Source organism: Anolis sagrei, chromosome 6, assembly GCF_037176765.1.
Source record: "Anolis sagrei isolate rAnoSag1 chromosome 6, rAnoSag1.mat, whole genome shotgun sequence".
Classification (NCBI taxonomy): domain Eukaryota; kingdom Metazoa; phylum Chordata; class Lepidosauria; order Squamata; family Dactyloidae; genus Anolis; species Anolis sagrei.
Genome location: NC_090026.1, coordinates 74,034,548 through 74,050,487, shown reverse-complemented (window position 1 = coordinate 74,050,487; position 15,940 = coordinate 74,034,548). Strand labels below are relative to the sequence as shown.

Genomic DNA, 15,940 nt, shown 5'->3' with positions numbered 1-15,940 from the left:
CAATCATGGCACTATATTCTTCTTTTTGGAATTTAGATTGAATGCACTCTATTTTTTTGCTGTTAGGCTTTATGACTGATGTTTATCTGTACATAATTGGTTTATTCTTAAGATCCTTTGACCACTTACATTGCTACCAGAACTACATAAACTACATTTTCTCAAAGTACTATCAACCTATGCTGCTACTAATATGTTTCAGTAAAGATAATTTCCAAGGAGAAAGATAACCTTTCTAACATTTATGCTATTGTTGGGTATAAAACAGTAAAACATCAGAGAAACATATTTCAATATAGTGGCAGAGTATAATATGAATATATTTGTAGCATTTATTGAAATATATTATTTGGAGGTTCCTTAGAGCACTAGTTGCCACTGCTCACAAATGAGCCACATTAGAACCTGTTCTGCATTAGCATTAGTGTCTAAATGGCATATGCTTTTCTAAATGAACATTTTTGGTGGTTGAATTTCAGATTATTAGTCAGATGCCAACCCTAGCTCTCCAAAAGGCAGTTATGATATTTCAATACTTGGTAAATGTTTCTATTTTGCTTTTAACCTCTCACTTTTCTTTTCAACCAAATGCCCATCTGGTAGCAACATTTGCTGTAAACATAGCATCATGCGTTTTTGAAACAACCATGCCTTCTGTCTCTCTCCCTAAGCAATCTTTTTTTCCTCACATCCCACGGTATTCTAACTTCTCTCTAATTTTCATTATTCAGAATTTTAACTCTCTCTTATCCAATTTAAAAGCTCTCTTAGCCAATTTAAGCCAACTCATTTTTACTTGCCACTGAGGTCATTTTTAAAAAACTAAGATTGAAGCTTTGGTTACAGGATAGACATTATTTTTTCTTCTTTAGCAATAATATTGATTTCCACTGAAGCAAACAGATGAGCCTTTTAAATGCAAAGTGCTAGAATTCACTAAAAAGGTTAAAACTGAAATGAGTAATCTTCGGCACATAACATGCAATTGTTAATTTTAGCTCTGTGCGTAGGAGCTGTTATGACTTGAACAGCCGGCTCTAGCCTTCATTAGAGAAGCAGCACACAGTTTTTTGAGACAGGTGGAGCCGGATCAAGCTGTGACTGTGATTTGCTTAAAGCTGGTCATTAGTGTTAGAAATCTGGTCACTATTTATTTTATCTTTTTAATTATAACCATGATTATTGGCATTTATTTTTTTGTCTTTTTTCTTCCCTCCTCACCAGGTTGATGACCATGATCTGTCAAGCTCTCTAAAGGAACAGCATGGAGATTGGCATTCAGAACTGTTAATGGGGTCATGGGACTCATGTTGTCATTGATCACTTGTGTGGATTTAACCAGTGAGGAGCAACAGAAGCTGAAAGAAAGGCATCAAGAAATAAAACAGGACTGAAGGTAAATGGCTTCTTTGTGACAATAGCAGAAGAAAGGTTTTGTTTATGTGAATTGGTACCCAAGGGAGAAGTATGCATGCTTGTGACTTGTTTGTATTTACCAAATAACGGGGTTAGGATTCAGACAAAAATTGTGTGAAAGAATAATTTCACAAATAAATGCCTTCTAAGCAAAAGGGTAAATTGCAGGTAAAAGTATTATAGTATGAGAAAAAATTAAACAACTTGATAAAGCAATAGGATAATTTAAACAATATAATTAGTCATTTGAATATTAACCTCCTCTTTAAATTGTGCACCTTTTGCTCCAGTGTTCACATACAATGAGATCTGCATGTTTTAAAAGAACCTCATTGTTCTTAGTTCCCTAATTCTTTGTAAATCATGTTCCACTTGAAAATTTAATTATTGAACAGGATATTAGATCTTTCTGGTAAAATGCCAGAACAACTGCCAGAATAAATATGGAGAAAATTCTAAAAATTTAAAAAACATAAGTGACATTCATTTGTTTTAAAAAAACAAACAAAACAAAAGCAGTATTTAAAAGATCTGTTGGCTGCAAATTGCAACCTATAAAAGAAACGTGCCGAAGTCTAAATTTATTTAATAAATGTTATTAAGTTGTGATAAAGGGAAATACTGAAAACAGTTTTGAAATAACTCTTCTCCTCTGCTATATTTTTAAAAGTTTTTTTTAAAGGACAGAGTGGAGAGAACAAAAAGTTATAAATTATTCATGAGTTCCATTTGACAACTGATCAGTAGGGAGATGTCAGAGGGATTTTTTATGGGCAAAGAGAGGAAAATAATAATAGGCTTCAGCTTTGAAAAGCCATGTTGAGCTCCTGTACAGCTGACTGTTGTGACTTGAGAGCAATGCCATGCAGTTAAGATATCTTCATCAGAACCGCCCTGCCAGTGGCTTCTAGAAGGATTTTCACTGTTCTGGAGAGTAACATGTGGTTTAAAAGAATCTTAGGTTTTTAAATAATGAAGCTGTCAATTTAATGCCAAGAAATGATAAGAATGGGCCCATTACTGTCAAATTTAGAGTTAGTATTTACATTGAATTATTAACTTTTCAACCAACTGTGTTTGTTTTCTTATGAAGAATACTATAATCCTTTTAGCGTGTACATAGGGAAATAACTGATTTATTAAAATGTGTGGATTGTATTGTGTGTGTGTTTGACTGTCCGCTGGGGAATCTTGTGATGCCCCTACCAACTAAGAGAAGAATGCATTATCATTCATTGCTGTATTGGTGAAATAATTCTTCTCCATTTATACCACTGCAGAACTGCTCATTTATATTCTCTACCATGTTGATTAGTTGAAAGCAAGCTGTTCTACATGTTTGCTCTGACACAACTCAACTTTCACCTAGAGTGAAAGAGTCTATTACCAGCTGCTGAATTATATCACCGCAGTTCTTGAGCTTCTGGCTCTGCTTTGTTAGCTCAACATGAAGGAAATAAAAATACCTCAGATGAGAATAAAACAGGAAAAAATCATTTATTATTTTGGTTTTTCATGTCTTGACTTTACAGGGCATCAAATCTTGTGTTTTTAATTTCTATCTGGGAGAATGTCTGAACAGGGTAAAGCAGGGAATGATCAGGACTCGGCCATCTCCCAGCAAGAGAATTGCATCCTTGGCTCAGAGTTAGACGAAGATGGCAAATCAGAACAGGTAAGTGCATGAAGCAACTTGGTTCCTTGTTTGCCATTTTCACATTATTTTATTTTATTAAATATTTCGTATGATGTATCCCTCTTCTGCCCTTTTTATGATCCAATCCAATAAGCCTTTATTGGCATATACATAGCAAAAAAAGTGTAAAATACAGTACAAGCCATAGAAAAGGGAACTTCACATTTGCTACACATTCAGTTTACAGACTTCATTCAGGAATCGTGCCACTGAAAGGCAGCAGTTAAAATCTTGACAGTTTAAAATCTTAATTAGTTTGTCTGGGTCAATGAAGATTCCCTTTGGATGATTATTATTATTGTTATTGTTATTGTTTTTATTACCCACATCTCTTTTCATCTCAAGGTGGGACACAACACAGTGAAATCACATATTAAAACACACTTAAAATGCAACCATAAAATCATATATTAAAACACACACATATTTTATTTCACTTATGCATCATGTGCCTTAATTTTTCCTATATCCTTTTGAAAGTAAATAAAGTTATATTATTGCCTTCAGCAGATATCACATTTGTTATTACTTTTATTTTTATAATTATTTTCAACCAAAAACAGCAGTATAGAACTCTCTCAAGAAAGTTGTGGAGTCAATGGGGTCAATTGTGGATATTAATCTCTGTTATTTTGTGTCAGATTTGTGTGATAATAATTAATTACTAAATTACTAGCCTGCTTCAATAAAAATGTGGTTTAGAAGATTTGGGTTTTTAACATGAAGTTTCTTCATACATATAAAACTAGAATTTGGATTTTACCCCAATTGAGATCAGTGAAAAGATTTTTTACAGATACATTCTTAGGTTCACTTTTTTCAAGCTGTTTAATTAATTAATAATAATAATAATAATATCCCACTCCATCTCCCAATACGGGACTTGGAGACACTGACAAAGTAAAAGGCAAATATTCAATGGCAACAAGAACATATATGCAGACATAACTTAATAAATAGCATTTAAAACCCAACCACATTCGATAATAATAAATAATAATAAACAATACAACACAGTACAACACTAAAATGCCTATAGTGTATATAGTATTTGACCATCACATCATGACACAGGTTCTTCATAAATGATTTAAAGCCCAGTTATATATCCATAAGTTATGAATAATTTGTCACTTTCTTTTTACAGAACCAAGATGCAAGCCAGCAGAAAAAAAGATTTAAGGTGAAGTTTTTGATGGATTATTCAGTCATTATAAAACTAGTTTAGGATGTAACGTTGCCTGCTTGTGGCTGATTATGAAACCGTTTCCTTAGTTTGCTTGTTTGTTTTCATTTGTAGTGTAAGAAGGCATCCAAAAGCAGGAAGATTTCATAAATCATCACTATTTCAATCAATATATTTTTTCACCATTCAAACTTTTGATCTTTTCATAAATTTGTGCTATGTCGCCAGATAAATACATCGATTTATTTGCCATGCTGTACTTTAAATTTGTATGCAGGAGCATATAGTTCCCAAGCTTTTTTTTGAATATGTAAAAGGATAGAAGTAGATGGTCGAATTTCTCTCCCCCACCCTCCTATTTTACAAATTCCATTGTAAAAAGTCCAACATACTGGTTGCAATAAAGTATTATGAGTCAAATTCTTTTTTTTTAATTTAGTGAAAATTTGTCTTTTGAGTGCCTCTTTTATTTTCTATTAAATTATTTATAATACATTAAATATTTTCAATCTTTGTTCCTCTTCATTAAGTTCATAGTTATCCAACAGAAACCCTGTGTGACATTTTTGTTTGTTAGTATCTGTTCTATATTTACTTGAGTCATCGTGTAGAAGGCCCATGCCATACAAAATTAATTTCTCTATTTTTTTTTCTATATTTCAGTCAGGAGGGAAGGGGAAACTGGTGCGAAGTCTGGCTGTATGTGAAGAATCATCTCCTCGTCTGGAAACAGAGAATGAGGTATCTAAAACTGTTGCTATTAGCTGCATGGTTAAATTTTCCTGTCTATATGCATGTTGCCATTATGTATTTGGAATTTAAAGGTGTTCCTTGATTTTGGGAAACCCAAATCGCTGCTCTGAACAGTATATTTGATGATGATGGTGATGGTGATTGAAGTTGTGTTTAGCGTGTACATATTTTGAAATAAATTAGTAGCTTGACAGTGTGTCACAGGGTGTTATTTGCTCTCTTTTTTTCCAGAGCCCCTGAAAATTTCAACAAATGGAAAAGAATTCAGATTAATTATTTTTAAAACATTTAAAATATAGACTTGTTATTTTCTCTAAGAATATCTCTTTTAAGACGACACCAGACATAGCACTCTGAGTTCATTCTGGCTTCTAAGTCATGCAATGTCAATGTATCAGTTCCCCAAAACCTATTCCTAAGTTACCTGGCAAATTCCAGAAACTCTAAATCATAATGATCCAGAAGCAAGTGCATTGTATTCCATATGGTTTATTTTTCTGATTCTTGGTGCCAATTTTCCACTATTGCAAAGCCTGTATTTGAATGTATTGGTGTTGTATGCCATTTATTCCAAAGATATATATAGTTATATGTAGATATGGATCAAATCAGGAAAATGAGATCTAACATACTACAGAATTTTGCAAAAATTTCCTTACTGCAAAAAATCATCTTCTCTTTCCACTTCTTAATAAAAACAAATTTAACAAGAACTCAAACCAAAAAGAAAGACAGAGATACAGAAAGAAAAAGCAAATTTCCTGCCAGCACTTTTTTTACTTGAAGACTCAGATATTATTTGAAGAATGAGATCAGCCATAAAGAGAGAAAGGAGACAGAGAATGACATACAAACTTTTGTTAGCACAAAACAAAAATCACATTGAAGTGTACTTTCTTAAACTTTTCTCTATTAACTTGAAATGAAACAAACCAAACTCTCTTCTTTGGACTTTGCCATGGAGAGTTTTATTTTTTTGAAAGACCAAAAAACCTACCACCCCATAATTTATTGAGTTATGGGGTTTTTCTATGTTCTCTTGCTGCTCTACAATGACATTTATGCAGTAGGACAATAGACAGGTTATTTTAGAAATTGTACATAGATTTTTTGAGGGGAAAAGTTACATTTTCAGTCAACTTGCAGTACTAGAAATGTGTGACTTATGTTCTGAATTATGTTTGTATTTTCCATTATTTCAAATGAAGACTATGAGGAGAACAATATAAGTCTCTCAGATTGTATTAAATATTGCATGGTAGTTTCTGATGTACTCTTTACAAAGGGGAAAGGGGGAATGTTATGCTCTACATCTTGGCAGATACAGAGGTCAGTACTTCTAAACTACCCCAGTGTCAGAAAGAGGAGAATTGTAATGCGCATTCCTCCTGGTCCCTGCCACTGTTTGGTGTGTTATAGGAGAGACTCCTTTGACCTGAATGTAAAAAATGCAGGGTTTACAATACCTTCTGCCACTGAAGCATGCTTCTCGAGGCTGATTGGTTTCATATAATACATTATTGAGTTGAAATGCCAATTGAATTTGCACTGAGAAAGTTAGACCTGTGTTTTCCTCTTTTAATGGATATTGGAAGAACTGTGCCAATGGAAATTGTTTATCCTTTTAAAATTATTTTTCTTTCTTTCTTAGTTTATCTTGGCTGTTTACATAATACAGGGTCTACTATTAACAGAGAATGTATGGTACACTGCCAGTACTACAGAGTATGGATTGTACTACAAATCTAATATTTGTATTATATTTGAAAATTTGCCTTGATTTTCCTGTGTAGGAAAAATCTTGTTACCTGTATTACTTGATCATGAAGATTTATCTGATCGCACACTCTGTCCTTACTTTAAAAATAATGTTGCCTCTAATGCTATTGTTTTATCAGTGTATTATTGAAAACTGAACATTTCTTGTTGTTTGCTACATTTACCCTGTATGAATGTACTTATCAACGTTGTAATTTTACTATTGAAAAACAAATAAATAAAAAATGAACATAAGAAACAAAAAATAGATTGTTTTCAGACTCTGAAGCACTTCTGTGTGTGTTTATTTCAAATACAATTACTATGTAGGAATATGTTATGTGTATAGCACAAAGTATATGCTGTATGCTTATATGTTTGTTTTAGACTGTATGTAAAGTCTGTGTTTCTTTCCATGTCTATAAAATAAATTTTGAATTGTCAGTAAAAGTGAAAGACTGAAGATATCAGAGGAAATTAGTATCCTTTCCATTATTGGGCTGACCCAGTTTTTTCAAGTAGCTAGATTATTTGTAAAGAATTTACAACAGCACATAACTATTAATAGTAAACTAGGCATTTTTATAATATACTTCCTGAATAACCTTTTGTTCGGTGACCAGATCTTGAGAGTCATGGGCCATTAACTAACAATAACTTGTGACAAGTTGTAGTCCCAATGATTTCAGAGTGGCTTAAATATTCATAACAGTGAATCACCTTAATAAATCTATATATACTTAATAGTTTTTTCCACCCCTGCATAATATGTATGCATAGATTGCAACTTCATTATGCAATCGCCTCTAAAAATTCCATTTTCAAAACTTGCTAGATGATGGACTTACTCATGTGAGGTATATATTACCATTATTAGATCCCTTAAATGATACATGTAGCTACAGAACATTTGGGTTTTTCTTATTACTTTAAAATTTGACATGCTAAAAATTAAAGCATGACACTTGTAATAACAAACACTAGAACATACTTAGTAGGAACCTGAGTAAATGTCTGAGAAAGTTTTCCCCATTGTTGTGCAAGTATACATAATAAATAAGTCAATGTTTTAATTGATGATATCAGACATAATATAATCATCTTCTCATTTGTATTTATCTGGCAACTGTTTTAGATGTTAAGTACATAGGTCTTTAATAAAGATCATATGTAATGCCAGTATTTAATTCCTTGATGATTTAAAATTCTAAGTTAATTATTAAGCTCCATTTCTTCATTCTAAACACAGTTTCATAGACGCACCATCATATTTAGTCACAGTTTCTTTAAGCTAAGTGATTATGTTTTCTGTAGATTTATCTTGAAATGCCTTCTCTTGATTTCAGTGGAATTTATTTGACAGTTTAAAAACCATTGTTCATATTTTAGCTGTAATTCCTTTACTCAGTACTTTTTGTTATGCACTTTTATTTTAAAAATGCAATTCATTGAATACAATGAGTTATACTGAAAGGAAATTAAGAGTTTCTGTGAAACAGATAAATTAAGATATTTTCATCTAGTCATATCTAAATTCTGATCCTTACAAGTGGCATCCAAAATAAATATCAGGAAGCAAAATTGGTCCCTTAGAGTATGCTTTTCTTTTTCTAAGATTAACTTTGCCAAATATTGTCTGGCTGAAGCTTTTCTGAGCATGGACTTCACTATATATTTTGGAAGCCATGCCAAGTTTCCTGAATTTGGCCCTAAATTATTATATTTTTTTCAACAGGAATCAATACAACTACAGCTTTCAAGTTTCCCCAGCCTACAAGAAGAGGATAAATCTAGTAAAGATGACTCTGAGAAAGAAAAAGAGAAGGATAAAAACAAAGAAAAAGATAGAAACATTGAAAAACCCAAGATAAGAATGTTGCCAAAAGGTGAACAAACATATTTAAATTATTGTTGAGTCATTAATCATACTTGCATATTAAGACATATTTGAGTGCAAGTACATATATGCTTGTATGTGCATTTGCCTTGGTTTGTGCATTGAGATTCTGTATATGTGTGGGGCTGTAGTGTGTGTATTTGTTTGTATATATTTCATATGAATTTAGTATCCACCCAGTACTATCAATATTTTCTTCACCTATACTTCCTTTCTGCAGTTCTCTGCAGCACTGAAAACCTGTTCCAGAAGAATCAGATCCTTCTGGGTCAGGCTGTTAGGGTGCATAGGGACTGCAGAACGGGGGTGATTGCTTCCTTTCCTTCCATTCGTAGAAGGAGCTTTCTGTTGTGGAAACACAGCATTGGATACTCGCTTACATGTCAAGCCTACACCATTTATGAATCACAAGTGGAAATGCAGCCCTCAAGCACATAGAACAACACATCAAGGTTCAACATAAACTGGCTGCTGAAAGCTGCAAGGATTGGGAAATGATTGCAGATCATCTCATCCACAATGTATAATGTGTGGATTTTGTTTAGCTTTGAGATCTACAGTGTTTGAGGGTTTCTTTAAAAACACAAAAACATGAAATAGTAGCATATTTTACAAGTTCTTTTTTACTTCAGGAAAATAAATGTCGATATAGAGCCCCATGACATAAAATTATCACTTTTGGTATATTAAAATACAGTTAACTCAGAATGTAATTCTAGATTCAATTAAATGGTAACGATGATGTTGCTACAAGGGTTGAAACTCTAAAATGCAGGTGCCTCTTCTGTTTTGAGGAGCAGATAAAAACAACAGAAACAACAAAACTTCAACATTAATAAAACAGAAAAAATATTTATCTTCACAATATCCTAAATAATCTAAAGACATCAGACTATGTCTGATTTTGAAGCTAAGCAAGGCATACTCTGGTTTATTCTTGGATAGGAGACCACTAACATATAACATGTGTTGTAGGCTATATTTCAATGGAAGAAACTGGCAGAACCACCTCGAGTATTACTTTCCTATGAAATTCATGAGGTTGCCATAAGTTGAGAGGTGACTTGAAGGCATATACACACAAACACACTTTTTGAGCAACACAATAGACAATGAATTGCTGTAAGTTTTTCGGGCTGTATGGCCATGTTCCAGAAGCATTCTCTCCTGATGTTTTGCTTGCATCTATGGTAGGCATCTTCAGAGCTGTGAGGTCTCATACCTTTGAGGATGCCTGCCATAGATGCAGGCAAAATGTCAGAAGAGAATGCTTGTGGAACATGGCCATGCAGCCTGAAAAACTTACAACCCAGAGATTCTGGCCATGAAAGCCTCCAACAATTCAATAGACAATTTTCTGTAAAATGAAACAAGCAAAAAAAAAAAAAACAGGAATTGTAATGGTCTGAAGTTGTACATAGTCTTACATAAAAGCCTTCCGCTTACATAGTTTTTGGAAATGATTTTGAATAAGTAAATCTGAGCATGTCTTTCCAGCAAAAAAAAAAACTTTTGGAAAAACTTGGTCCCCTCCCCTACCCCCCTGCTGCCACCCTATTTCCTTTTATACATATATCTCTACCATAATTTTGAGGGTTACTTCTGGGTTGGTAAATCTTTAAAAGACTCACAATGGTTTGTTCACTCATGACCTGTCCCCAAGTTCTTAGAAAAAAAATAATCAGGTAAACTCATAATTGTGTAAACTATCTCATTTCACAGCACTAAGGGCACGGTAAAAAGAAAAGGAACATTTCATATTCAGATGAAGAGAAAGTCTCGAATGACTTATTTCTTCCTCTCCATAAAAAAGGAACCTATGCAGCTTCTGGGGGCAAGTAGGGAGTGGCAGATACCCCTCTAAATACAATCCTGACCCATCCATGAGCATCACTCATGTTCAGGGAATGGAAAGGAGGGAAGATACCTACAATGCAGTACTTCTCCCCCCAAATGGTGGAATGGAAGCTCTTGCATACAGCCAAAGTTGTCATTGAGGGAGAACACTCACTTCTTCTGCATCTTCCTCCACTGGTGTTGTGTGCATTGAAAGCAGAGAAAACTGAAACAATCTGTTATTATTCATAGAAATAATCTGTTATTATTCATTTAATTCTTTACTATTGAGAAATTACTTAATTCTTATGTAATCCCAATTTAGTTTCTTACATAGTTTATAAAACCCACACAAAAATATGTCAAAAATTGTCAATTACTAATATATTTGCAATTCTCTAATCTTGGCAACATTCCATGCTACATTATGATAAGAGACTTTCAGAATGGAGTTTTATTCTTATCCCAGCATTGCTGAGCTAAAAAAAAAAAATCCAACTCTACGCACATTACTGTTTCTAAGTATATTATGGGATATATATTCTTATTGGTTTCCATATCATTTTTTCATACCATACAATGATTGGGTTTGAATACAGTGGATGACATTGCTAATGTAAAGCTTGCAATGTATCACGTGATACTGGAGTAAATGCTTTATGCATTTTTCCTGCTTCTTGGCAGGGTTTGGATTGGATGGACCACGAGGTCTCTTCCAACTCTATGATTCTATGTATTGGTTATAGTTGGTGTATATCCAGGAAAGCAGATCAAGCAGAATCCTTCTTTTGTTTGAATTTTACTTTTTTCAAAATTTATCTTATGTTTTCTGAGGAGAAGTGTTTAAACTTTTTTTTTAGATAAAATCAAAGAGCAGCACTAGCTTTAATACACTTGTGTAATAGCCAAGAAAGGAGCACTTCCACGTTAAGCCATCTCCAATCCAAAATTAGTCATGTGTCTTGTCTTGTCTTCCACATCTGCATGGCTCTTTTATCACCATTGTCTTTTATTATAGACACAAAGAGATGCCCAGACTGTAGGATATGTCCAGGTTTTTTTTTAAAAAAAAATTACCTCTCTTGTGTTCTAAAACTTAGTTTCTTCTAATATTAAGTTTTACTTGATGCTTGTAGCTCTTCACAAATAAGTTAGAAAAAATGTGTACACTCCAACTGTTTCATAAATTATTTTTATATAACACAATTCATATCCTGAATGAATTAAGACTTTCTGGTACATGGAACGAAGAGACAAGGCAGGGAGATGCAGATGAGAGAAACATTACTTCATACAATAGCTTTTAAAATCCTTTTAAAGAAATAGAGCTATTAGTAACATGTGTTTTTTCAGACTGCAGCCAAGAATACACAGACTCCACTGGCATAGATTTGCATGAATTTCTGGTCAACACATTAAAGAACAACCCCAGGTAAGTGTCACTTTTTTGTGTGGCTTTAAAACTGGGAGAAATATAATAATTATGCCAAAAATGTGATGGTCATGGTACAGGAAATATCTATGATGTTATGAAAGCATATTGGTACATATATTGCCTATTTAGTTATGAATACATAGCTAAGTAACATCTCCTGGCCCAACTTCCACTCATTGCCTATATACCAAGCAACTGCTGGCCAACAGGTCAGCGGTTTGGGTTGATCTCCCTCTATCAGCTCCAGCTCCTCACGTGGGGACATGAGAGAAGCCTCCCACAAGGATGGTAAAACATCAAAAACGTTCGGGCGTCCCCTGGGCAATGTCCTTGCACACAGCCAGTTCTCTCACACCAGAAGCTGCTTGCAGTTTCTTAAGTCTCTCCTGACATGAGAAAAAAAGCAGCAGCCATATTGAGAAATTGAGGTCTCTTCAGCTTGTGATTGGGGTGCAGGAGGCTGGCATTTCTATTTCCCTCCAACCTCAAGTGGGACTGCAACAAAAATCACAACAGGGGCCCAATTCCGATTGTTGTAGCCTTGCTCACTAGTGGGAGGACGTTGATGACATCCTCCTCCTCCTCTCTCTAAACTGGCAACTGAACAAACTTCAATTTCTTGGTGTGGCTGGTGCCTGGTAAAGTTGGTTTGGGATGGTATCCATAATTGCCACTTTGTTCCTGAATATTGAGCAGTTATGCATCCATAACTCTTGTTTAGGAATCTGTAACTGCAATGCAGAATGCCAGGGACCATCATTCACACAGATACATATTTCACATATCTCTTTAGCCCAGTAAGATAGCATCTCAAGATTCAGAATGCTCTGCAGTAATGTTTTTCAAACTTTTGTTGTTAACAACCATCAAGTGAATTTCAGTGTATGACAACCTTCCAAATTTCCCATCAGACTCAGGGTTGTGACTTTCTTGATTGAATTGACCCATTTGGAATTCATTCTTTATCCTTTCTTTTTGCCTTATCAAGCATTATCTGTCTTTTCTAGTGACCCTTGTCTTCTCATAATATCTCCACTATGTGACAGTCTCAGTTTAATCATCTGAGCCTCCCTATAATATGTGGTGCTAGAGGGTAAGCTTCTCATTGTACTCAATAAGATCAGTACCCACTGGATATAAATTGCATACTGGAATGGAGATCCATATACAACCTCTCATATAGAACTATAGAAGTCTTGTATGCTGAACTGGAAACACTTGGATTTATGGTTTCAATTTTGTAATTTTTGGAAAGAAAGAAAGAAAGGGATTCCATACAGACACCACATATTAAATGTGCTTGTTCCTTATCACATAAGCATCATTAAGCTAGTTGCTTGATGATGCTTATGTGATAAGGAACAAGCACATTTAATACAATGGCTTCAAAGTACAGACTATGACCTACAATATATTGTACATCTTGTTTCCAGGGTCCATTAAGGACTATTTTTCTCTATATAAACCAAAACCATGTCCTTCTTCCAATCACACCACAATCACAAGCTTGTTCAGTAGAAATACAAGAGAGGGTCTTCTCAGTGGCCACTCCCAGGATAGGAAAAGAGAGACTGAGGGCACATCTACATTGACCACTTGATGTGAACTGAAAAAAAAATTGAAAATACAGTGGCATGAACAAGTAAAATTGAGGGATACTTTGAAATAGACCCCATAATGTCTATTGGATGTAAACCACATTATAGGGAAACCCAATTAAAGAATGGTTGTCTTAGAGAACTGGACATTGGAAGAGAGGGTCTTTGGAAAAAACTGTGAATCCTCTATATCCTTGAAGCCCTGGATATTGCAGATTCTAGAACTGGGCCAGAGCCCCCCTCTTTGGTATAAATAAGCAGTAGCACTGCCCAAGTTTTGACCTGGTTCCTGTGCTTGATGTGTGATCAGGTACACATTTGCTTTCACCCTTGCTACTTTCATCCTACATTACTTAGACAGTGTAGATGTGCTCTAGGCTGATTTTTTCTTGTTTTGCTGCCAGGGAGGCTTGAGGCAATTGAGTAATTACAGAAGTGTTTTTTACAAATTGGTGTATTTATTTTTGTTCATTTGTGAAATGCTTTAGTTCAATAGTTCAGCAGTATTTAATTCGCTTAGCATATGTTTTGTTTTAATCTTCACCTGCTTTTCTCTATAAACCTTATTGTGAGATACCTTGAATATTACTTCTGGGAGAACATCAAGAAAAGTCAAACAAATAATAAATTCCCTATTTCAAATCTTCAATGAAATGGGACATTGACTTCTTGCATTCATAGTAATAGTAAAGTTTTGTTGAGAGCAGCAAGCAAAGGGTGGCACTTCCAGCTCTTGTTCACTACCTTTCACACTGCCAGGGCTCCAAGACAATGTACAATAGATAAAAACATATTTTAAAATTGACCAAATCACTTTTTTTAAAACAAAAAAGATAGCTTATAAAAATGCATACATGACTAAATAGTTTAAAGGATCGAAAACTATTTGAAACAATATATTCCTGACTGAGTGCCATAGTCACAAAAAGAATGGTCACTGCTTAACTTCCTCAGCTAGGATGCCACAGTGTTCCCTCACTTATTGCGGGGGTTCTGTTCCAGGACCACCCATGATAAGTGAAAATCCACAAAATAGGGATGCCATGTTAATTTTAATATTTATACATTATTTTATATATTGCAGAACTTTCTAGGCTAATTGTCATGATGTTGAACAGTCCCCACCACCATTTTCTGGGAATGATTTCCCATAAGAACAAGAACCACTCCAAATAGTATACTCAAATCTCATATCAGACACATTATATGATGATGGTACTAAATGTTCTGAAACCAGTAAGAAGAACCTTCTTTGTGTAGCTCAGTCTGTTTCTGTCACATTAGTGGAACAACAAAGTTGGAAGTGATCCAAGTCATCCATTTCATTCAAGAAAGCCTTGAGTTCACTGCTTACTCTAAGAGCTTACTCTAATATAAATTTTTAACTGACTGATACTTAACTGAGGGTAATGGGGTTCAGCTAATATCTTTTCAGCAACAGTCTTATAACTATTCGCTTAACAATAGCTGGAACATAGTCTTTTTCTGAGAATGCACGATTTGTTCATAGTTTTGACCATCACATTCCACCAACTCTTTCAAATTAGAGCTGCATGGGAAAACACAGAGAGTTGCATGGGTAGTAGATTCCCATTTGTTTAAATACTGTCTCTGAATATGAAAATGAAAGACTTTATTCCAGCATATCAACGACTTACAATTTTTCAAGTTGCTCCTGACACGAAAAAAAAGTTCCTTGAGAACAGTGGTTCCCATCTGTGGTCCATGGACCACCAGTGGTCCCCAAGAACTAAAATATGGTCCACTGCCTCACCATTACTACACAATTGCAATAAGACTGACTGGTCTTGCAAAACCCTCTTATAGTGCCGAGGCAACAGGGATATTGGGAGGGGAGAAGCTGATTACCCATGAAAGGTGCAACAACAAGCCTCCTGACTGCTGCTTCTCCTCCTCCATGTGGCACCTGGAAGCAGGAGTGCCTTAGTGTCTTTGTTTTTAGGCCTATTCCTGGGGTTATTTGGGGTGCTGATTAAGAAAATTGCATTGGATAGAAAACATCAGCTCTAGATTATTAAATATGGTTTTCTGTGAGCAAGCAGATGATGACTACTGTATGGGATATGTTTTGTATCAGCAACTAGATGTGGTCTATCCAATGCAATTTTCTGAATTTTCCCAAATAACCAAACTGAATCTAAAGTTGACCAAAAACTGATTCATAACCCTTTTGGTACTAATGTTGGTGAGTGGTCCCTGGTTAAAGTGGTTCCTGGCCAAAAAAACGTTGGGAACCATTGCTTTAGAACCTCATGAGCAAGATTTCTCACTGTATATTATTATAAAATGTACTAGCTGAAGAGAAGACTACAACATCCTAAACTTAAAAAAATCACTGTTGCAT

At 34.6% G+C, this 15,940-nt stretch overlaps 1 protein-coding gene across 9 annotated transcripts in view; it reads left to right on the top strand.

Annotated features, from left to right (window-relative positions):
- ARPP21 (cAMP regulated phosphoprotein 21) overlaps positions 1-15,940 on the top strand; it is a 273,304-nt gene that overhangs the window by 164,839 nt on the left and 92,525 nt on the right. For 6 of the 9 annotated variants that reach the window (XM_060781679.2, XM_060781688.2, XM_060781687.2 and 3 more), the window contains exons 2-7: positions 1,225-1,396; positions 2,949-3,091; positions 4,260-4,295; positions 4,962-5,039; positions 8,545-8,695; positions 11,896-11,974. In XM_060781679.2, the coding sequence (XP_060637662.2) occupies positions 2,987-3,091; positions 4,260-4,295; positions 4,962-5,039; positions 8,545-8,695; positions 11,896-11,974 (449 nt within the window). In that variant the 5' untranslated portion in view covers positions 1,225-1,396; positions 2,949-2,986. Of the gene's footprint in view, positions 1-1,020; positions 1,131-1,224; positions 1,397-2,948; positions 3,092-4,259; positions 4,296-4,961; positions 5,040-8,544; positions 8,696-11,895; positions 11,975-15,940 lie in introns of those variants that run through there. The other 3 variants (XM_060781678.2, XM_060781683.2, XM_060781685.2) reach the window with 3 other exon arrangements.